The sequence below is a fragment of the Buteo buteo genome, chromosome 25 (assembly GCF_964188355.1).
Source record: "Buteo buteo chromosome 25, bButBut1.hap1.1, whole genome shotgun sequence".
Taxonomy (NCBI): Eukaryota; Metazoa; Chordata; class Aves; order Accipitriformes; family Accipitridae; genus Buteo; species Buteo buteo.
Genome location: NC_134195.1, coordinates 17727725 through 17752716, shown reverse-complemented (window position 1 = coordinate 17752716; position 24992 = coordinate 17727725). Strand labels below are relative to the sequence as shown.

General features: G+C 40.2%; 1 protein-coding gene across 2 annotated transcripts in view; it reads right to left on the bottom strand.

The window, feature by feature from the left end:
* Positions 1-175: 175 nt before the first annotated feature.
* Positions 176-24992, bottom strand: part of SHROOM2 (shroom family member 2) — a 130675-nt gene continuing 105858 nt past the window's right edge. For both annotated transcript variants that reach the window (XM_075057220.1, XM_075057219.1), the window contains 5 exons: positions 17798-18556; positions 13579-14130; positions 12483-12663; positions 7486-7758; positions 176-3019 (listed from right to left, as the gene is read on the bottom strand). In XM_075057220.1, the coding sequence (XP_074913321.1) occupies positions 2753-3019; positions 7486-7758; positions 12483-12663; positions 13579-14130; positions 17798-18556 (2032 nt within the window). In that variant the 3' untranslated portion in view covers positions 176-2752. The remainder of the gene's footprint in view (positions 3020-7485; positions 7759-12482; positions 12664-13578; positions 14131-17797; positions 18557-24992) is intronic.

Here is a 24992-nt window from a genome sequence, read left to right as displayed (position 1 = left end):
CATTTCTGGTACTTACTTACACTGGGAACCTGAGAATGATCAATTAAGTCAACATGTTAAATAATCTGTGAAAACAGAGCAAGCTACTTCAGACCACAAGATAACTAACACTGCACAGCAAAACAGTAGGTTTTGACAGTTGAAACTGCACACAAAAACTAACTCTACATTGAAATATACAGTTTATTTTCTCAAAGTCAAGCAATACCATTTGTCAGTAGGTAAGTGTTAAGCATCAGGCAGGAAAACTGTACATTTTCACTCCGGGCCGCAGGATCCAAACAGTTGGAGAAACATAGTGGAAATCTTTCACTATACAAAGAGATCTACAGAATTGAGAACAACATAGGGTGAAGAAACAGCCATCCCCAGGATGCCAAAGGCAAAACATTAGCACCAGATTTTTTTTCAAAAAGCAACAGTATAGCTATTTACAAATTTACATATAACATTGGGAGGCAACCATCTTCAGGTTCCCAGGGTGAGAGATTTTCAACAGTTTTGAAAAAGGAAAGGAGAGAATGGTGTCTACACAACTGTTCTGTGAAAAGTATAATATATATAGCATTCACAATATTGCTACTTTTTATCAGAAAGATCTAAATCAAAGTACTGTATACAAACACATTGTAATTATATTATTATTCACATTTCACATACACATTTCAGAGTAACCACAATATGTAAAATTTTTAAAATGCCACAGATAAAACAATGCACACTTTTCTCCAAGCTAAAAGACAAGCATAATTTATTTGGGAATTGTTTAGTTTGGGGTTTGTTGTGGTTAAGGGATAAGTTTAAGGACAAAGGGATCACTTGTCCTAGGAACATAGCAGCATATAACTGTGAGATGCCAGAAGACTACATTTCTGAATTAGGAGGAAGAAACAAAGGTCAGCTGTAGGTCTTGTAAAACGGTAGCTCCGTTTGACCTCAACTGATACACATCAACATAATGTCATTAAAAATTTGGTCCAGGTATACAAAGTAGTGCACTATAAGGGGGGCGACAGTCCTTTTAACGTTTGCACCTGTCTGTAAAGGAACTGGTTCCAGAAGATTTTTGCTCCCCAGTTCCCCAACTCGCAAGGAATTCGCTCATCAGCGCCTCTCTGGTTCTCTCCCCGCAAAAGAGAGAATTCAGGTAAGGACAGAAAAACTTTTGTGAATGCTGCCACTGCAGTAATAGTGGGAAGAATTCTTTTCTCTCTCTTTTCAACACCTAACTACTTTTATTTTCAACCTGCTTAGCTACACACTGGCATTCACATCAGCCTTGAAAATGGCTTCTTTTTGGGTAACCTGTTTGTCTACGGAGAGATAAATGTTTTCCTTATTACAATATAAATGGCATATACACAAAGTCATCTAAGACTTTCCTTTGCCTGCAAAACTTTATCTTAACATAGTACTTGACGCTTAGAAACTACAGAATTTCTCTGTAGGTATCTGAGCAAGTCAGCATAACCTATTACTGTGCTAAAACATGAGTTAGCATCTCTTTTTAGAGCTACTGGAAATAATCTGTTACAAGTCAATGGCAGTATTACGAGAACACAACCGGTAATCTGGTACTGTGAACTAGCATCCTCTCATTTATCATTGTGCAATGGAAAAAACAAACAAACAAAACCCACTTATGTTCACAGTTACAAAGGAGAATTGTTCCAAGTAATGCGCAGTATTTACATGGCAGAAGTGTTTATATTGCATTTGGTAGTATGAGAAGGCGGAAAGAACGAACAGCATTATGTAGATCAACTTCAGTATAACTTAACTGTCTACATAAAACCATCACAATGTTGAGCAATCAGAAGAAAAACAGAAGCACTGTCCTCAGCCTACATTTATTTTCATAAAGTGTAGAGGGTTTGGGGGAAGAAGAATTAGAACATGCATAAAAAAGCACAAGAAAGAACAAATGAGCCTTCTAAATAATTTAGGTGAGAAATGTTTTGAACAAAATCAGCACAGTACTTCCAGACCGTTTCTTAAATCAAGTACAACTTGGTAAAGAAAATCACTTGCCTTGCAGTAAGAGGGTGTACAAATATGTCTTGCAAAATAATTTTTAAAAAAATCTTCAGCAAGGTAGCCATTAGGTGATTTGCAAGCTGGTTTAAAAAGTGTTTAACTGAGACGGATTTTAAAGTTATTTTCTGCAAGGGGAAAGTGCCATCCTATATACAATATCACAAAAAAGTGTCTGATGCCACAGGATCAGAGTGACACTACATTTCAGCAATCTGAATATATTAGCTATAAGATGCACGCTTCCCCTATTTAATGTGTCTTTAAAAAAAAAAAGTCACTAAATTTAGAGCTTCTAAATTTGTGTGCATTCATAAATCGCTGTTGGGTTTCCCAGCAGTCTGTACAGCATCTGAACGTAAAGAAAGAATACAACCTATTCTAAAAAACATTGCTGTTTGCATGCACAACTGCCATAGACTTTGAACTTACTGAGCAGAAAGGTTAAGAGTCTATCCTTTTCTGTGGAGCTTTCTGTAAGTTAAGCAATGAGAAACAGCTGAAGAGTCCAGCAATAAAAATGTGTTCTAAAAAATTAAATACATCATCCCGAAAAAGAAAGAGAGCATTATTGCTGTTGTGAGAGCTATTTTTCTCTTGTGCACTTGTTTCTCTACTGGACACTCAGACAAGCCAAGATACTAATTTGTGTACTTGGAAACTCCCCCATCCCTTCCATCTTTCCCATTTTTCACATCCTTGGTCAAACTCAGCCCTCTTATTTGAGCCGTTCAGGTTGGAGGCTATCGGTCAGACACTTCAGTTGCTCTTCCCCCAGCTTGATCTTGTCCTCAAGCTCTCGCTGCTCAATGATGAGGGCTGACTTCATTTTTACAAAGTGCTCATAGTCTGCTAAGTTCTCCTCACTCAAGTAGCTCGCCAAAATGTCAAAGACAATACGCTCTCGACGATCCAGGTTTTCCTTCAGTTCTTTTGCATCTTCATGTTGCTGGGTCAGCAGCTTCTGCTTCTCTACCAACGTCCGCTTAGGAGAAAAGAAAAACAGTTAAAATTTCACTGGGTTCACCAGGTTGGGACAACACCTTCAGTGTTTAAGTCTCAAGTCTGTTTTATCTGCAAAGACAAAGATTTTCCTGCACATTTAGAGAGGGGGAATAAGATTGCTCTTTAAAGTTTATTCTTAAAAAATGCATTAACAAACAGGGAAAAAATGTAGTGAATCAATGAAAGATGCACCATTAATTTCTATTGGCCTCAATAGCAAGAACTTCAAAGACTACTTTACTATTTAATAGTTCAAAATAGTTACATAAAATACAGTTGCCTTTGAGAAACATCCAAGTCCTACAAATTAAGACTTCACTCAGCAATGTCTTACATCTTCAATACACAGCACCAAACTTCCACACTGAAACAGCTGTGGTTAGAGAACCCAGAAAGAGACTAATTAACGCAGCAATTTGTTCTTACACAGCTCCTGACACTGGGGTATTTCGCAGTTCCCCTGCAATCCACATGGCTTCTCCATGAGATGTGAAGTCGTGTGGTCTTAAGACATTAGCAAGAGTGAGAGCTGGGGCAAGACAACAGGAGGGAAGAAGAAGTTAAAAAAAAGTATCATCTTCCCAAAAGGGCTGTAAACTTTCTGCTTTGTGCCGTCACAAGAGACAAAATAGGAAAAAGGGAGGCTGAATGGAGAAACACACAAAGAAAGAAGGCAGGAGCTACATCCCATTCACACATAGGTATCTCATCCAACTTCACCCGTCTACACAGTAGACAGCCACACCTGAATCACTCAGCTACACTCCTTTAGCAGTATATGGAAAGAAACAGGAGCATTATTAATCTGACCCATTTCAGATGTCTGTCTAGAAGTGATCGCCTTTTTCCAGCACCAGAGTATGGCTGGCCTACTCTGACGTCAAGAATTCCTGTATAGACTTCTGAACTTAATTAAAAAGTGCCCCTAAGAGGTACCACTCCATAACTTTTAGCTTTGCTTCAGAGATGAATTTTGAGAACCTATGTCTTCAAATAAACCACAGTCTGTTCAAATAAATGTGTCCATTTTTCTCATCTGGACTTCATGTTAAATCACACATGCTATAATAAGCCTGAAGGATTTACAGAAAAGTGTTTTTGTAGACTACAAAATAGAGTCTTTTCAAGATGGAAGTATGAGACAAAGGGGGATACAGACCAGCAAGCTTTAATAGACTTATCTGTCAGAGTTGCACACATATCGTGTGCTGCCTCTTTCTCTATAGACCGGGCAAAGCTCAGAGGGTGAAACGCCTTCAGACTTGTGCTCTCAATGTACTTAAAATACACAGCCTAGATTAACTCAGGGTTCAAGACAGCTATAGAAGACAAGTCACAGAAATCACACATTATTAGAAAAACCACAGTTTAATCTTCCTTTGAGCTTATGCCAGGGAAAAAAATCCCACTGCAAGTTGCAAGCAGAACTATCTGCTGCAAAGAGATGGAAGTACTGTTCTCCTAAATTCACCAAGGGAACTAACAGCCAAGCCCAAACTCGGGAGCGTGGCTAGACCGCTCCCCAGGGCAGCCTTGCAGCTTGTGTGTACACTGAGCAGCAGCAGAAGAATTAGACAGAATTTGATGAACACAAGAGGGCATGTATCAACCAGCTGGTAGCTCAGTTGTAGTTACCTGCCTAACCTTGGGATGAAATAGCTCTGTTTTTCAAGCCGTTTGCTATCATTGTCAACAGACACAAGAAAAAATCAAATGTTTCGTCCTTCATAACAACTCCTGAGATTTAAGCTGTGTGGTTTCTTCTTACCAAGCCTATGGCATGACTTTACGTTGAACATGAGTAACCTGACAGTTTAAGGAAAGTAAACACTATTTTCGTTATGAACTTTGCATGACACCTTAGTACCTCTGCCTTTGTGGAGGTTTAGGGAATACCTAAGAGAAGTGGCATGCAGAAAGGAAGAAGGCAAATGAGATACCTCTTTAATTTGCTTTTACCTCTGTCAAAGATGACTGACACCAGAAAGCCTGTTTTGAAGGATAAAGTGAAACACACTGTAGCAGGCTCAAGACACCATACCTGAGGAGGTTCTTTGAGCAATGGGTAAATGGCTCACCAGGCCTAAAGGTGTAAATGGTGTCAGATGGTTTCATCTGACCGTCTTCAACCAACCAAAGCCAAGCAGAGTGCAGAAGGGTTTTCTGCAGTTAGCATTGCTCTGAAGCTCCAGCCAAACACAGGCCATCTGAAGCTCCTCTGATGGAACAATCTTTGGCTCTTTCTTTTTTTTTTCAAGAATTGTTCACTGTTTTGAACCACAGACATACGAAGAGGAACTCCCTCCATGTATTTGAATTCCCAGCATCCAGTTCCTAAACTACTATCCCTGGCACTTGTCTCTAGTCTTACAATAACAGGTCTTGTGGGTCTAGGCACCTGATCACATCTGTGGACTGCTGGTTCAGCGCTTTAGGGTTCTCAACGCACTCTGGCTTTGATTGATAAGGAAAGTAATGAGAAGACACTGGTCTCACTGTGTGGAAGGAAGGGAGCTGGTAGCTATTTCAAATGAAGCCTCTTTCAGAAGCTAAAGTTGAAATACCTGATACTGTTCCTTGTGGCAAAAGAGACCTATGACACAGCATCTAATAGTCAGAATATAAATCCAGCAGTGATTATTTGCCTACTGACAGACTGTTTATTTAGAAAGTCTGCTGAGCTGCTGGTGGTTCCTAGAAAGTGGAAAACTATCACAGTAATGTTTATTAGGCAACATCAGCTTCAAACAAACAAGCAAAAAAATCAGTGGTCACTAGGCCTATGATTCCACAGGGATGGAGGTAATCTCCCCTCTTTTGATTATATGGTACATTAGTAGTACACCAAATATCATCACGTGACATATAAAATACCAAAGGAGAACCAAAAGCGCCACATGCGCCAGTCTGAATTCAAAGAAATGCACATGTAACCCTACATGCATTGTATTTATAGTTAAACTACCAGGGGACTTGATCCATCTGACAAGCATCTCTGACCAACACTTTTAGATGTATTTCTGATGTTACTATGCAAGACTTTCATGTCAGTGCATGAGAAGATGAATGGGGATTAAAATATGTAAGGGATTTGGATTTCTGTCAGTCTAAATTTGACAGCAGAACACACAATTTCTGACTGCCCTTACTACACCACCTACTCCCCTTCTTCCTTTTCCACACCTAGCCAATAAGCTATTTTTATCACAGCTCTCAAACTGTGTTTCTTAAATGATCGTATCATCTGGTAGCTCTTTCTCAGCTCACACTCCCATCTTTGAGCCCATTAGGCAACTGCAACCACATTCAGAAAAAAGAAGTCTAAAGAAGGATTAAATTTCCTTAAGTTTCAGAAGCTTTGATCTGCCCTCTAATAAGCTGTCAAATAACTTCCCTTTGCCTCAGTCAGAAAGGGGTCTGGACAGCCATTAAACAACTATGTTTGGCAGCAGCTGGGGCCAAACAGCAAAAACACAGCTTCAGCCTAGGCCCAGCACTTACTGGTTCTTATCGGTGAAACAACAGAACACGCTGAAGAAACATAACATGAATCAACAGCCTGTGGAAAAAATTCTGTTACAACACTTAGGTGGACTGCTGGCATTTCAGTCCACAGCTACAAGCCAAAAATCCCACTTCACATTCATTTAACTGTAGAAGCTAAACGCACTTGACACATACGCCCCCCCCCCCCTTTATTTATTTTAGCCTTTAAGTTTCGCACATGTCTACACCTCTTCTTTGGTGCATATCTGTATCACTAGATACCTCCTTCCCAGCTAAGGCCTGATGGGATTTGGAGCTAAACAAAGTGTTGCCAGCAGAGGTGGGATCCAGCAGGTAAGAGCACTTTGAACACTATCTGCTGGGATTCCTCTGCAACACTACTGGGCTATTCTGCTTGGTTAAAACATGTTTTCTATTGAAAAATTCTTTTTGCAATGCCTCCCTCCTGCCTTTTTTTTTTTTTTTTTTAAGACTTGTCCTGTAATTTCTTGCTCTTGTTTCTTCCTAGGCATTGTGGGGGAAGCTGTAGTAGATGAGAAACATTTTCTGTGTAATAACCTTATAGATTTTTATCAAGATCCTGGCTGAGTATAAAGAATTCCGTAAGATTTCTGCATTACAGCACAAAGTGACACTCCTTTTTCAATCTTGAATTGTTAGAATATTTTTGTTTGCCTCCTTTTTATGCTCTTATCAGTAGTTCCCCTCTTTCTTTCAACTTTTGCTAAGAAGTCTGTTTTCCAGTATGTTGCACCCTAAACCACCACTTAAAAGCAAGGCAAAGAGAAAAGTTTTAAGAAATCTAAAGAAAATGGCCTTATGAGATTTATCCATTCACTATCCCTCCTCTTGAGCTCTGCAATTTAGATAAACAAAACCAAGCACCCCCCCCCCCCCAGGTTCACTAAATGTAGTGATATTATTATTGGCCTTTCTCACCCGTTCTTCTGGAGAGGTATTTTCATCCAGGTTATTAAGGGCATTTTCCACCCGGGCCAGACGACCTGATAGCGACAGCAGGAGGTTGACCACTTTGTCAAGGTCGCCAATAAACATCTTGAATTTGTCGAACTCGTTTGGTTTGCAGACTTCTTTCACAATGGCCTCTACCTCCTCCCCCAGTATATTGTTTGCTTGGATGTCTTCCAGAAGCGTCTCCCGTGCTTCCCTCAGCACCTGCAGCTTCCTACTAATGCTGTCAATAAGTTCTTGCTGTGGAAAATAAAGGGGATGAGAATTTATTAGCACTACTGCATTTTTCCTCCCCATTTCTGAAAGTCATGTCAGAAATCTAGCACTTTAATACGCTGAAACTCCCATGTGGCTTTGACAATGACTGCATTACAAACAAATATATGTCTAAGGTCTATACATCTGGATTCAAAGGTTCAGGATGTAGGTCTACGATGCTCAGCTTGAGACCTGTGTTAAAGCAATTGACCTTTATGGCAAAAGATGAAGGACTTCCACCCCCCATCCCCCAGCAAGCATTCCTGCTTCTTCTTTGAACAGCTTCAAAGCCTGCTATGGAACAGCATAAAGTACAGTGCATCCTTTTCTCTCTAAATAGCAGGTCCATAATACCTTTCTGAAGAGCTACACTTAGGAAGACAAACAGTACTAGGAAAACAATCCTGTATTTTCCACATGACGCAGTTAAAACTAGGGCACTGTCTAGTTTTTTCTTCCTTTCTGCATAATATTAGCATCCCTCCAATAGCAGTCCTTCCACACTCAGAAAATCTTAGTGTTAATACTGCCTTGCAACATTTCTGTAGGGAAATCACAGTCCCTGTGGCACAGAACAGGGAACAAAATCTACTTCTGTATCGTATAAAGCAGCCCTGTGTGAAGCTGTGCAAAGCGGCTCTGCCGAAGGACCAAAGAAGTATCTTTGGCTGTCACTGTCCTATGCCCGGTGAATATACCACCTCATCTGCAGTTTTTTGGTGTTTCTCTAGCATAATCCCCCATTGCCTGGGATGCACATGCCCAGGCTTAGGAAAAGCATGTCAGGTGTATCACCAGCAGAGCCAGACCAAGAACCCAGATCTCATCCCTCAGTGACCTGTGTTCCATCTGTGCTGCCCGGCTACCTCCCTGCATTTGGGCAAGAGGTCTTTTTTTCTTATGTGTCCATTAGCTTTCAATTGTCACAAGGGGTGGAAGTCAGTTCAGCTAGTCATCTACCCTATCATGAAATGAATCACACCCTAAAAATGCCTCATTCATTTAAATGTAGATGCCTATTTAGTATTCAGCTGATTTCAGGAAAGAAAAATTCTCAAAGCATTCTCTAAACATACACCTCAATGCAATTTCTAAATGAAAATTACATCCTTTAAAACAGTCATTATTTCCCAGTACCTCTTCAATATTTTTTTGAAAAAAATTACTCATGACATTCTTTAGGAACTCTGCTTTCTAAATGCAAATCTGATTACAAGCCTTCATGATTACTGAGAAACATACTGATAGCAGCTACCACTCTCAGATGCCACTGAACAGTCATTGCCAATTTATTTTGGAAACAATTAAAAAAAAAAAAAAAAAGCCTGCCATCTTAACAGAAAGCAACTACACCCTGAAAATTTAACAGCCTTTTTGAAAGTAGAAATTCAACACATGGATTATCTGGGCTGGTTTTCTCCTTTTTGATTTAATATACTCAGGCCAGGTTAATCTGGATTTGGGTTATCTGTTAGTCTGGGTGCCCAAAAGATTAAGGTAGTAAGCAGTTCTACAGATGCCTGCTTTACTGACTGATTAATCTGCAGGATTTGATTCCCCCCCCGCCCCTTCTCTCAATGCAAATGCAGTTTGATTTGGATTATGTAGGTCACAGTGCTACACACTCATTTCCCTCAGATGACATGCACGTGCACAATGCTGCTGTTTTACCATCCAAAACACAACAGGATACTGCTGTGCTCTATGTTACTATCTCGAGTTTTCCACTCCTGCAGCTGTGCTGCAACTTTCTCTAATGAAAAAAAGCCGTATGTGTGCTCAGCATTTACCAATCTGGTTTGACGATCCAGATCAGCTCCCTCCAAGTTTCTTTCTTTAAATAAAAAACAAAAGCCATTTTCCCGGTAGCATCCTATTTACATGTTCCCAAGCAGCTGAAGCTACCCTCTAAAGGACTGCTTTTGCAGGTGAGAAGGCCATAAGTACTTGCCTCTCTTTAAGACTGTCGTATCTATTAAGAATTGGATTATTATCACTGATTGCTTCCTACCCAGATGAAGCAGCCTTTGACTGCAGCAACTGTGAGCTCACTACAAGCTTTTGCTAACCAGCAGAAAACCTGTATTACGTTTAATATCTACTGAGCCAGAAGAGCTCCAATCTACATCTTGAAACTGGCAGATGAATAATTTATAGCTGTAAATTCTGTACCAGCAAACAAGAAAACAATAAAACCTCATCTTTTTCCAATAATTCTTGCTGATCTGACTAGCAACACAGAAAGTAGCTCAGCAGAGTGCTGCTCAGGCGGTTCACTGCTTGGCATACTTTACGTAAATTACTCTGCTCTCAGCTCACCACCCCCTTTCACATGAAGTTCAGCCCTAAAAGCAGAATAAACTTGGTACTCTTCAATTACTTTTACACTCTTCAGGAGTTGCTGAAACTTTCCTAAAGGCAAAGGGGACACTTCCTACTCAGCCACACATGGATTTTCCTTACTATAAAAACCACTCTTGTAGCATCTTCAACTTCTGTTTGATATTTTATAATTGTGGTAATCCTACATTAAACTCAGTACATGAGACACACACATTCCATTCCTGCTAGCTGGGGATACAGGGATAGTTGTGTCATCGTCCCCCTCATCCCTGCCACCCCAAATTAATGAATCTATATGAAATTCCTATACTTATTTCAAAAGAAAAGAAAAAAGCACCACACATTTCTGGTTTGCAGAGAATGACAAATATTACAGTCATTCCACAGTGGACTGCAATTAAGATATCTCATAACAGAACTGACCGATTTCTAGGAATCAAGGAACAGGTTCTGGGCGTATGCCTCCTCTAAAATAACTGAAGTCGTAAAGTCCGCTATTAAAGTGTTCAGGTCCTTAATGATCCCTTGTTAAACTGTTGCCAAATATGTGAAACTGGGCCAAGTTATATATTCTGGCTGTTTTATAAAGATGCCTTGACCCACTTACCACGAGTTTTATACGTTTTCTGACAAGATCCAAGATGAAAGCCCACTGAACTGAATGCTCACATCTTACCACATGTGGAGGAGCAGGAAGAGAAGTAAGCAGCAATGTGTGCGTGGCTACAACAATATGTATATTCAGAGAAGAAGATGGGGGAGCTTGCTAAAAGCTCTTCATTAAAAACTTCCTATCTCATATGATTAGCAGTGTATACTGGAGCTGGGGGGATGGAGGGAGGAGTACGTAAAGGGTGAACATAATTTTCCTGTTAACAGACACCAACACAAATAAATGGCACTTTTGCTTATAAAAGTTTTAGTATTTAGTTTGTTGGGCAAACAAGAAAGGCTTAAGTTTAACACGCCCCCCTCCCCATACATACGCTCCGTAATTAATGAGGAGGAGACTAATTCTAGCAAAAATGATGAACGTGTCTGTCATGTGTGGCACCAGATAAAACCAAATTATTCAAAATGCAGTGAAATCCTTAATTTGCTTAAGTAGTACAGCTGTTGGATTCAGCAGCTGTCTGGCAAGAGGGTAAGGGCAGCTCTCCTGCTGCAACCACACTGTGCCCCCAGCAGTGCACGCCGTATTGAACTGTGCGATGCAGGGGGAGCGGAGGAAGGGAGGGAAGGCTGAGGGAGATTAAAATAACCAGAGTGGTAACAGAAAACACTACAGCCCCCTCAAATGCAGTTGCATCCACTTCTGCACTGAACCAGAGGTGGGAATCTCCTATGGAAACTCTCATTCTTGGCAACTAAACACATTCCTAATATTTAATTAAAAGACATTTCTTTGGGACTGGATTACCAAATGCATCCTGGCAGTTGATTATTAAGCTGAGAGCTGACTTTAACAGAAAAGATTTGCACACCACTGGCTTAGGTAAACAGAGTTAAACTACATCACTTTAATTGATCGAACAGACCACTTCCTCCAGCTTATCTGTACTGGGAACTATGATTAAAATATTTTGTGCCAAATCACTAATGAGATGAGTGTGATGATTTTAACATAGGACAACACTTTCTCAAACCACAGAAATGACATCATATCATCATTTTAATACCTAGGGGATTATGCTGACCTTAGATCAGAAATAAAACACCAAAGGATGGGAATAAACAAGAGTGGAGAAGACTGCCTCCTTTGTGATGAGTAACTCCCACTGAATCCACCAAGCTGATTAGCTATCTCCCATCACTACTATTATTAATTTGGGAGGTAGGACAAATAGAGGGCAAAGTGGTTTGTTGCCCATGAAAACAACTACCAAAAAAAAAAAAAAAAAAAGAAAAAGAAGAGAAGAAGGAGGTGTGTGTCTTCCTTCTCTCTCATGACAAACCCAAACCCTGGCCCTAAATTTCCAAAGTATGGAGCAACTAAACCCACCCCCAGTTACAGTGGTATACATAAACACTACTGTTTCTTTGTACATAGCAAGTGAGAGAAATACCCTAGAGTCTCAAATGGAAAACAGTATTTGAAAATAACCTCCCCGAAACTTCTCCCCTTGGGGCCTTCCAAAATGTGCACCAAGGTGCAAAAAAGCACTTAATGTGAGTACCTAAATTCACAGTTGGACACATAACGACACCCCACCCTCCCAAAATCCACACCTCAGGCTGATTTTCCAAGTGATCCTGTACATCTAGAAGGCCTTTTATTTAGAGGTGTTTACCTAGTAAATTCACAGTTAATGAAATATATGTAACCAAGAGCCTCCCACTACACTTTTAGAAATGTCTTTTACCTTCTTTTCTGACAAGTCATGATCCAGCTCGTCTTCAGAATCATCCTCGCTCTGCTGCTGCTGCTGCTGCTCCTGCATGTCCTTCATTTTAATCAGCAGCTCTGCCTTCGGTGCGGATGTGCTGTAGTAAGTAGAATTGGTTGTCAGGGAGATGGCAGACGGCGCGCTCTGCTCCTCTTTCCTGGTAAAAAGTCAAAACTTTCATTAACTGCCTTGACACCCTAATCGCTGAAAAGAAAGGACTACCTTTTAGAGCCATCATTTCACCAAGCAAGCAGGTGAGCCAGAAAGAAAGCCATTACCTATGGAAATAGGATAAATAAATACTAGTTGTGGAGAAAATTTCTATGAACTCAGCACATGCCCACCAAAAGCTAAAACTGGAGTAGTGCAGAAGACCTTCCACCATTACAATGAGTGAAATGGACCTAAAATATCTCAGTTGGAAACAAAATGTAAAGTTACATTATACTAAGAAGTGCAAAGACCTCAGTATCAGAGAGAGTATCCTTTCAGACTGCCAAATGTGAGCTACAACGTAAGTATTTATCTTCTTTATTATGGAATTACACATTAGCTTCTCGAGAAGGCTACAACTTCATTTGATAACTCATATCAAGAAAACAAAAGACCCACAGAACATCAACATAGATGGAATTTAATGGAATTCATATCTTTTCTTACTTTGTTCTCATTCACTTCCAGGAAATGCCTCATGCCCACTTCAAGATGTCTTTGTAAATTTTCATCACATAAAAAAGGCTAAAATATTATTCCTTCTCTATCCAGTTACTAAACCAGATGATCTTGGTAAAATATCTAATCACTGTGAAATGGGAGAAGTTAATTATTCCTTAAGTTCTCACACAAACAGTTTTCAACCAGGTCTCAGGAAACTTTTCATATTGTACAACACTATTTTTTCTGTCATCAATGCTATCCTCAGCAGTGTTATGCTTGACTGGTATTCTAACGGAAAAGTCACAGAAAAGGCCCAAACCTCAACAGTAGGAAGAGCTTCAGCACCCTAGGAAAACTGACACAATTTGGACAGCAGCCTACAAGGAACCACTGGCCTACAGAAAGTAATACTCACTTCTCCTCTGAAATTTTTGGAGAAGGAACTTTTGGCAGGAGCTTCCTGCGCTGCTGAGCTTCTTCTAGGAGGTGTTCATCTTTAGGGAATATTCCAACCATCAGATCCATTGTTGTTTTTATTTTCACGTTAGGATCTAGTATGTCTGCTAGAGATTTATCTCTTCCCACAATCTCTCTAGCTAGTTCCTCTGACTTCCAGTCTTCAAAGGTCTTCTCTTTGGCCTTTACATAGCTGACTGCTGGTGTGGCAGCACTGCTGTCCTTCAAGTTGCTCCCAGGTTCTTGAGCTGGTTGAGGGTCAGCTGGTTTGGTTCTGGCTTCTGGCTCTGGCTCTACACCTTGCCTGGTGTAAGCACAGAAACGTGAATAGGATTGCTCAGAAGTGCTGAGTGTTTTAATTTGGTCCTTTTCCAAACCACTGGGTAAAGCAGGAGGCTCCATAGTACTGACAAGACTTTGCCGACTCTCTTTCTCTGCGCTGCTCTCAGAATGAACTATCTTGATGGGAACCATTTTCACCGTAGTATTGTTGTCTATAACCCTTTCAATTCTGGAAAATAAGGAAAATTCATCTTTAGAAATGGAAGAACCTTACATCTCAGTTCTTATCTGCAAATCAGAGGGGAAGCCCAAAGATGAAAAAAGGTAGATAAGAGAGCTAGGTAATGGAATATTCCTTGCACTGTGTCTGAAACCCTAAATCTACATGTTTTCTTTTCTGCCCACACATTTTAGATAGTATTAGTGCATTTGTAAGTAATCCTGACATCAGCCTTGCACAATACACACATTATGGGACTTCAGTTTGTTTCCATGAACATGAGGGTACAATCTCAGCAGCCAGGCCCCGGATTTGAGCCAGTGCTGCTGAACCTTGTTGCCACACATACAGAGGAAAACACGCCTTGAGCTCAACCTCATTGCCTTACACACATCCAACAGCGGCCTCAGTTTTTGGCCTGACAGGCGGCTTAGCTGCCTGGGGAGTTTGTGATGCCCTCACATCAATTCCCAGCTCTTCCAAGGGAAGAGACAACAGACCAGATGGAAGCATCCTGCAGGCTAGGCCTTTGCTGAGCTAAAAGAATAACAAATAATCACACACGGAAAACCTGGAAATAATTCAAAACTTAATTACATGATTAAAAAAAATAATCTGTATTTGTAAAATTTCACCCAAGATACAGAAGTTTATTAAATAGATCCTACCATAGTGTCCTAGTTTTCTACTTAAAGAAGAAAAAACAGCCACTGAAGAGGATAACACACAATTCTGGACACCCCTTTTAAGGGAAGCTTACAGCAAAAATTCTGTCCTGCTTACCACAAAGGGCCACCTCGGACATTACCTAAGGCAAGCTATTTGAAGAGGAGGCTAACTTGGATTTTTAAATTGGACAATAACATGTTAAATAACATTACTGAAACATCTGTACTCTATGTAAACCATATAAGAAACTGAAGTCTAGTTTGGTGGTTTTGAGTTTGCAGAAAGTTTAAAATTACTGTCATAATGTGGGTTTGGAAGCTCTACAGCAAGTAAAGGAACATTGCCTACTAGCTAAAATATCTGGTTTCATCTGGCTGGGTAGCTTGCTGCCTTTCAGATAAGTGAGCAAGACATACTACGGCTCTTTTCCTCTAAGCGTGGGTGTGTCGCTTCCCTTAAAAATAAACTTCTACTTTATTGAGCTGTACTTTTCTTTTGTAGGGAATAGCAAAATCTGTTTGACTTCGTATTTTTCAGAAGTTGTATCTTATATTTTAAAGGTATATTTGCTTCTGAATTAATGTGCTGCCTCCCAGTAGGTGTCTACTTTCCTCACATGCTTTGCGGACTCGCTTTAGCATTCTGATCCAACTTTCAGGGCATGTTTTCCAGCCCATGGTGACACACCCCCCCTCCAATTTGGTCAGGGTGTTTTCGTTCAAGGTGACTGCCATTTTGAAGAGCTTGCTCCCATGTCAGCCACTCAGCCCCAGCTCCCTGCCTGCAGATGTGGGCTCTCCTGCCTGCAGCAGAGCTGGGCAGAGGCCTGCCACTGCCCCTTTCTTTTGTTTGTTTTTTAAATAAAGCCCACGTCTTTTGAACTCCACCAGACTGTGAAAAGGAACACATTTTTGAATTTGGAGGAAATACAAGATGCATGCATAAGTGCGTGTGGGACAAATGGAAGAAGTGAGCTGACTGCAATTCTTTACCTAAAATGCACAACATCTCTTTTGAGACGCCGAGTACATTCCTCTCAGCCTAGTAAAAGATTTTCCAGATACTTAAGGCATCATCAAGTCAACTGATTTCAGTCAGAGCAAAGACAGTTCAACACCAGGTGCTTCAGAAATTCTGTTTCTGCAATCACTATCCTCCTGATTTCTGAAGGTTTTCCATTTGTGGAACTGTGGCATGAAATTTTGCTTTGCAGCTGCTCTGCTTGTGGCCATTATGAAGCTTTACTCCAACCATGAGCACAGTCACTCCTTGACTTGAGTGCATGTTTACTGGAAATCTACTGATGCACATCTACTGATGCAGTCTTTATATCTTTATTATTGCTAAACAGTCATCTTTGGAAATAGCTGGGTTCTGCACACCACCACCATTTCCCTACACTACATTATTCTACCTAAAACACTGCAGGAGACCCTGCACACTCACTCAGTAGTTTATCCTGTTGACAAACAAGGCACCTTTCTTAAAGGAGAGTAAACAGCCACATGTTGACATCATCAAACATTTGCTGCCCACAGCATGCAAACTGGCATGTCCAAAAGCTTATATGCAAGGAGCCAATAGAATTAATAAGTCAAATCTAATTAATTGCATATTAAGATAAACCTACTTGATGTATTTTACTCCTACGAAATAAATACCATATAGAAGGTTCAGAGGTATGGCCCACATGTCTTTACTCAATAAAACAGGTATGGCAAAAAAGGAATGTAATTATTAATTGAGGACAATGCATTATGCACAAACAAGAGCTGTCTGGACTTAAGAATTTTAAATGTTAACAAAAGATTTGCAGGCTAAGTGTATTATCATTCAGATATAGGCATATAATTAGATACACCTCAGTGCTCATTTCAACATTAAAGCTTAGTAAAAAGGAAGGACAAATACAATTAGCTTTCTAGGCATCCTGAGTATCTATTAATAAAGCAATACATTAAGGAAGTCGTTACTGTCATCTACCTTTACACATAGATGCCAGGGTTCACATGACATGTTGCACTTTTCATAGTAAATGGTATTATTACTTTATGTTAAAAACACTGCAGGATGAAATCTCATTTTTTTCCTCCAGTAGTTACAAGAGGAAAAACATCAAGGCATGTTTAGGGGAAAAAAGTGATTCACGTTTTCTATGTCATAAGGCACACTGGAAAACAGCATTGAGTCTGTTCAACTATTTACATTACAGTAGAGAAAAGCTATTCCAACTACTTTTGCTCAGAGAAGCAACCTCTGTATTCATTCAGCTTAGAAGTTTTGTTTTCATTCTTTAACCATGAATTATAGTGCTGAAGGATTTATGAAAACTAAGATGCCTGAGCTTCCTGGAAGAGTTTGTTATCTTGTGGGAGAATAACCTTTTATGATGTTAGCAGCATATGACAGATATAGCAATCAATTAATTTCAGTCTGTTTGTCTAATTCTGAGTTAGTTAATTCTGTCAGTTCTGGGACTGACATTCTCCTGCTGAATCTTCAGCCCATCTCAACACAAACACTGCTGTAGACCCCTCCCGCAGACTACCTGGAGTGCCATGTTTCATCGTAAAAGCAATATGAAAACAGTCATGATTTGACAGTGTACCTTACTGTGCGTGCTTTCAAAACAGATGTTCTCACAAAGGATACAGCTTCCTTTCCCACATCTGCTTTGTCCCTATGCCAATTAATATTCATATATGACACCCAGGCTTACAGTGGAAAATCCATTTGATTCCATCCCTTTCATTTTCTACTAACTACCAGCTGTAACACCTGAGCAGCATCAGTCAACTAAAAGAAACCACAGACCAGTTGAAGGACTTTAATGGTACCAATTGGAATCTCACACAAGTCTTAGGTCTCTTTAGGACATGCTGTAATGGTTCATGCTTAATGAACACGAAGGATGTGCTTTCAGTAAAGAAAATGAACAGTCAACCATTAATAAAGTCTAACTAGGCAAAAAGTGTTAATAAAATAGTAAAGGAGTTACATCTAGTACCTGGCTGGGTTCTCATCCTGTACGGACACAGGAGGTTTATCAGTGAGCTTCTGTGGTGCAAACTGAGGAGAAGGGGACCTTGATGTCTCCATGCCAGGTTTTTGAAGATACCGATACTTGGAAGATAATACAGACTCAGACCTAAGGTGCGTTTTTTCTTCTAAGTGCTGACAAACATTCTCCGTGGATGATGCTTGCTGGAGCTGCTGTGGATTAGCACTCTTCAATTTTCCATTGAAAGCTGCAGGACTCTGACAGAGAGAGGAGTGACTGGCAAATACTTCGGCAGAGCTGGGGGATGAGGACGGAAAAGGCCGGTTGGGCGCTACCAGCAGAGATTCAGAAGAGGTGCCAAGCGATGGCACAGAATTGTCCGGTCGCCTGTATTTATCTCTTTTAGGCGGTGGTGGCCTCTGAGGAGCAGGTCCACGCTTCTTGTTCAGCAGCACCGGCTCTACCCTATGGTTTTCTTCTCCTTTGCCCCGGGACAGACAGGAGTGGTTCTCATTCAAGGTCTGTGGCTCAGAGCAGGGCAGATGAGGCAGGCTATGATCCTTGCTCTTCTCGTTCACGTTTTCCTGAGTGTATCTGTAATCACTAGGCAATGTCCCAGACCTCCCCCGCCTCTCGTGAGGCAGAACTGTAGGCTCTCGCGTGTGCAAAGGTCTGACAGATGCCTTCCACTTGTGGCCTAAATTCTGGTCCAGCTGATCCCTCTTCTCCTGTGGGTTTTCCCTCAGGGCCTCTGTGTCAGCTTGCCTAGAGAGAAGAACACATCGTTAGCGCACTGCTGATTTACTTCCTTTGGCAGGAGGCCACCGCACCGATGCGGGAAGCTTGAACACTGAGATCACATCCAACATTTAACACCAACTCCTCCAATCTATGGTAACTGTACGTCACAAAAACATCCTCTGATGTATGGGCATACACAGTATACCTAATCTAATGTGATGAGTCAAAGCATAATGTCAGGCTAAATTAGGGCATGGAGCACCGCAGGAAAAGACACAACCTTCGGGTAACCCAAGGCACTGCAGTGTGCACGGCATAATTAAATGCACAGCACACCTCAAGTGCTGATGTATGTGGCACAGCCAAACGTGCAAATGTTGGTAGAAAATAAAACTGTCTCAAGAAGAGGAATCCTAATACTAAAATTTCTCTTCTTGCTTCAGAGTCAGTAAAGAAGTGTGGAAAACAAGTTTCTTCTCTATGTGCAAAATTTATACTTCAGTGTCATTTTAAATGTGAATTGAATACCATGAACTTTAATTATGAATCTGGAGGTTGAATTTTTGCATAACTGGTGAAAAATGAAATGAGTGCAAACAAAATGTTTGCTGAAGCTAAAAAACTGGGAAAGGGAAAATGAGTATCTCCTGAAAAAAAGACAGAAAAGGAAATTTAGAAAGCATAATATTTTCCAGTCAGGCTTACTTTAAACTTGAACTTCTTTTGCCGTGTCAGCACAAATGACAAACAATGGCCAAAAAGGCCTTATCTTAGACAGAAATATTTTTGGGTTTATTCCAATTTTACACTCTCTATTTCTCTAGCCAGCAAACAGGCTTTCGCAGCTCCAGGCTTTTGCTTTGCCACAAGACGTGCAGCTCATTTGTGCTCACCAGATAAAGACAAATTGGGAAAGAAACAGAAGGCAGAAAAAAAGAAAAGTACCTCTGAAGCCCCAAGAGGAGACAGGTTTGCTCTCTGCTTAAAGGAGGCTGAAGAGACACTGTGAGCTTAGAAAAGAAGCTGCAACAGAGAAGTAAAAGGCTTCAGAGAGCTGCTAATATCATTTCTGCTGCCAACAGTGCTGGTCTCTGTATTTTGAAGTAGAAACCCTGTAGACATGCACTGCCCAGGCTTTCTTTCGAGGGGACTGAAAGAGGCATCTTTCCCAGCCTATTTGTAAAGTAAGGTTAACTTGAATTTTCAGTGTAAACAGGTTATTAACATTACTGTACCAGTTTTGAGAATAAGTCTATAGGCGGTTAACATCAGTATGAAAATGAAATTTGAGATAAAATCACATAAAATACATAATAGGTTAAAGGCCATTATTAATTCAAGAAGAAAAAATTTGGAGCAATTACTCACTGCATTACTATTTTAATTAAAACAAATTTTAAAAATTAAGTATTGTGGGAAGACAACTGATTAGATGTGGGTTCTACTTTCACACCTGTACAATCAAATTACATTCAAAATTATTTTTTAGTCCTTGGATGTTTTACCACTTATGGAAAAAAGTTCTAAAATAAATCTGGACATTGTCATTAAACTGCCAGGTGTATGGGATTTTAAATAATTGTCCTTCACACCGATTTTTACATGTCAGTAATAAAATAGCATTGTACTTCCAAGAGAGATGGCTTTTTCACGATTTAATTCCTTAACAGTCACATACACAATCCCTCTCTCTCTCATGTGAAGTGTTAAATTTTAAAATTCAATTTTAACAGCTAAATTTTCAATTTAAGATGAATGAGGAGCTGAATATTGTTTAAACTCAGATCTTTTCATATTGTTTTTAACTAAAAGCAGTTGGTTCAGACAATGTCAAGTCATCTGACAAATTCAGAGTCAATTCTGTTGAACAAAGCAGCATTTATTGACTCCTATTTTAACACTAGATGAAGGACAGTTTTGTTAAGTAAAATGATGTAAGGCCAGAAAGACCAACACTATTCAGATTTGGTTACATAGCATCTCTAGAGTCAGCTGGTTTTCCCTAGTGAATTCAATGTAAGCACCAGGCCTGTAAATAGTTCCACTAATTTTAATGGAAATATTTACTGAATGAAGATTTCAGGCCTTAAGTATGAAATAATGTGTTCAAATCAGTGTTTTTCATTGTCTAAATAACCCATGCAGAGCGTAATTTTCTCCTAGTTAACCCATGTCAAAAAATTCTTCAGGCCTCTCTATTCACCATCACATACATAAGCCATAACATAAGACAGTATACCAGCTGCACTTAGGTGCATGGAAGAATCAAGGGCATGGCACAAAAAGTCGCAAAGACATAAATTACATGCACTACCTCAGCCAGTTTGCAAAGTATACATTGAACTTCGCATGCACATCAGGAGTGGGTGTGCTGGTGGAAGCAAACAGGACAGAGTATACCACTTATCTGACAAGTTTACATATCCAAAGCATAAAACCAAATTTGTTTAATATTACCCTGGCTCAGAAGCAATAAATGCTTTAGTAGTCCTGCCACCTTCCAAAATAGAGTAAAAGGAAATAAAGAATCACAGCACAGAGAAATTTAGAGATGCTACATTTGCAAATGTGGAGATAAAATTCAGAGATTACATACGTGCCTTCATACAGCTTCCACAAAATTAATCAAACATTTTGCAGTGCCACAGAAAATGGGTCTGAGGAAAGGGGGCTACATTCAACACCGAGGCTAATTTGCATTCAGTGTGAGTGGGTCCTCATGCAAAACATGCTTATCACATTATTTTGGAGAGATTTGAGCTTACTGTTCCGAAAGGAGGAAAGAGAGAAAGCTTCAAGCCCCAGGAGAGCACAGTGACAAGAACCTGCAAAGGTGTTACATTATTATCGATACCAAGAAGTCCACTAAGCTACTTTAAATCTGTTGGTGCTAATGATATGCACAGGATACAGCTGTTTCAGAAATGAGCCCATAGGATTATACAAGGATAGCATACCACTGAAAGGAACTCATAATTTATAACCAAACATCACAAAGTGAGAGAGACAGAACAGTCATCTGAAAACATGACAATTGACTTAATTACCACTTTCATTCTAGATAACAAACCAGTTGCCATCAAAAACATTAAACTCTAAGTTATCTTCAAACCCAAAGCTCCCTCATCCCCATCCCCATGATACAATGCCACAACTATCCAAATGCAAGAGCCTTCCTCATGCAACCAAATTGGGAAGCTCACATCACGTTCCCCATCCCTGGCACGTGATGACATTACAGCTTTGACTGTCAGACGACTTACACCGCTCACTTAACCTGAACTGCAAAGGAAGTGTAATCAACAGACTTAGGCTGTTGATACAAAGTGCCATTCAGTAAGGGTGAGTCTCGTACAGGAGGTGAATGTTAGCCTTTTCTACTGTACCTGCTTTTGGTGTTTAGGTATAGGAGCCTTCCTATCTAAATGGTGGGGGGCAGAAACCCAAAATATGCTTCTAACTCAAAAAGAAGGAATTGCTTCATTACAAAACCCAGTCCTCCACATTTTCGAGAAGCTCTCATTTAGAAGTGGGCTCAGCTCTCCCGGAGGAGGACTGTGCGGAGAGACAAGAGGCTGTGCACTCATCAGCCAGGGGAGCTTGGCGGGAGCTCTGCTCTGTGGCTTGCACATTCCACGTAATGGCCACAGCCAGCAAACACACCACCACCACTTACCACCATGGGGGTGGAAATGTGTATCTCCATAATAGCACTACGTATTTTCTACCCAGATGGGCAAGTGCATCTCTCAGTGTCCTTCTGGCTCCATTAGCTCGGGGCGTACATGCTCAGGACTGAAATGTAAAGGCTAAGTAAACACTAAGCCAGGTAAATCAACTAAGTCTCCTCCCCAGTCTGGACACCCCCAGGGCCCCCAGCAATAACACAACAGGCTATTCTAACAAACCAGAAACAGGTAACAGTCATGTAAGCTATTACATGCAAGTTAAACCATGGAGAGCTATATATACATACACACACGTTAATAGGAGCCTGCCAGTGGAGTCAGTGAGGAATTACCAAAATGAATCATTACGTATAGATGCCTATCAGAAGGAGAACATTTTTGGTTGCCATAAAAAACAACCCCAAACCACTTCCTTCATTTGCCCCATACTCAGGATTTCACTAAACCTGGACAGAGAGGTAGAATGATCTGACTCAATGTCATATCTCAATAAATGGAAGTAACTTCGATCAGCTCAATGTGTCTGATTTTTATCTGTATGATTTACAGTTTCTTGAGAATGCTTCAGGCCAAGCCAAACAGTGCCACAAGACACTCCAACTTTAAAATCCCAGACTAGATAAGCTTTGCAAAAATGCATGAGCCAACATTTGAAAAATGCAACATTTGTTAAAGACCTGACCTCTGTGCAAAAGTTTCACCATAAAACATAAGCATAGTTATGTAAGCAACAACATGTCCTGCACTAACTTACTGGCAAAAGAAAGCAAATGGAGTGACTGCTGCTGATTTAGCTTAAATTCCTTCTCAAACACTACAAGCTACATTGGAAAAAGGTCTTCACACCTGAGTAAGACTCCTCCATAGAAGTCCTCACCCTACAGTAACAACCACCCCCTCATAGTCAAGGCCACGGTTTTGCAGTCCTTTTAAACTGATCTAAATGCAGGTATTTGCCAGAAGAGGTAATCTCCTTCTTAGTCCTCTCTGATTTTGTCTTCTTGGCCTCTCCATTGTATTAGCAGTAGGAATTGTACAGCCCCACACAAAACTGGATCAAGGACCTGACCTGGCTCAAAACAGATAATTACGTGGCTTAAAGCAATTGTGAAACACTGTCTTTGCTTATGCCAAAACCCTGTTTATAGGCAGAGCCCTTGCTGATACACTACTTTTTCAGCTGTGAACTTTACGTGCTGAAACTATGTTTTCATTGTGTATTTGCCTGGCACTTGGCACAGTGGGATCCAAAAGCACTTCTGCAACAGTCTGCAAATAAAGAGTAGTTTCTTCTACCCAGTATAACTCTGCTTGAGACCACAACAGGATGCTACAAAGTTGCAACAGGATGCATAAGCTAAGATTGTTCGAAATTTAGGAAAAAGTTTGAGGTCTAATCCATATTGATATGGTCAAAGCAATCCAATAGATTCAGGTCACCCTATAGTAGTCTCTACAAGCAAATCACACATTGGTTTCACTGTCTGGGGGATCAATTTAGTTACCGAAAACACAGGTGCCCTCTACCATTTCAGAAACTTTAAAGATTCAAATGCATCAGTTCCCCCAAGAGGTGGCAGCTGGAAGCCAAGTGGGATATGCTGGGCTATCTCAGGTCTCACTAGACACCTGTGTTTAGCCAACTGAATCAAACTAAAGATTTCTATGGATTATAATTTGAGTCAGCACTTCACTCGCATGCAGACATCTTACTTCTAAGGTATCTGAATCCTTATCCGAGTCCCACGTGCTTTCTGAGGCTCCAGGACTCCAAAGATTTTGAAAACCTCAAATTTGCTTTACTACTGCAATGCCAAAGAGACATTGAACGAGAACACCACAATTTGGACATCCAATACAAGGGCAACTGTATTACCAGCGGTCCATTTTTCTGATGAGCACTATATCTGCTATCACTACTGAGTCAGTACAGCATGCACTATCCACCATATAGCAACACATGAAGCATATTCCAAAGATGTCAAATGAGAACTTGGACTACAAAACTACTTAGAAATCTTTAAAGACAAATGTGTAGAATAAAAGACCCTCCAGAAAACAGACCATTTAATCACCACGATGACTGTACCATAACAATCACTGCACGAAGAGGCACAGCACATAAGTCACTACATAGAAGTAGAGCTGTTCACTGCCTTGGTCTGAAAAGACAGATAATGGCAACTAGCATCCCAGAAGCACTACTGAAGCAGAGTCTTAAAATCAAAGCATGTGTTAAGATGAAAAGAACAATGAATGCTGAATTATGAGAGAATGCTCTTGAAAAAGAGAAAGAAAGAGAAAGAGAAAGAAAGAGAAAGAAAAAGAAAAAGAGAAAGAAAAGAGAAAGAGAAAGAAAAGAGAAAGAAAAGAGAAAGAAAAGAGAAAGAAAAGAGAAAGAGAAAGAAAAGAGAAAGAGAAAGAAAGGAGAAAGAGAAAGAAAAAAGAGAAAGAAAGAGAAAGAAGAGAAAGAGAAAGAAGAGAAAGAGAAAGAAGGGAAAGAGAAAGAAGGGAAAGAAAGAGAAAGAAGGGAAAGAAAGAGAAAGAAGGGAAAGAAAGAGAAAGAAGGGAAAGAAAGAGAAAGAAGGGAAAGAAAGAGAAAGAAGGGAAAGAAAGAGAAAGAAGGGAAAGAAAGAGAAAGAAGGGAAAGAAAAGAAAGAAAAAGAAAGAAAAGAAAGAAAAAGAAAGAAAAGAAAGAGCGAGGAAAAGAAGATGCCCTGATATACTTCAGAAGACAACTGAAGGTAGAAAACCAGCAAGATAGTTCCCAA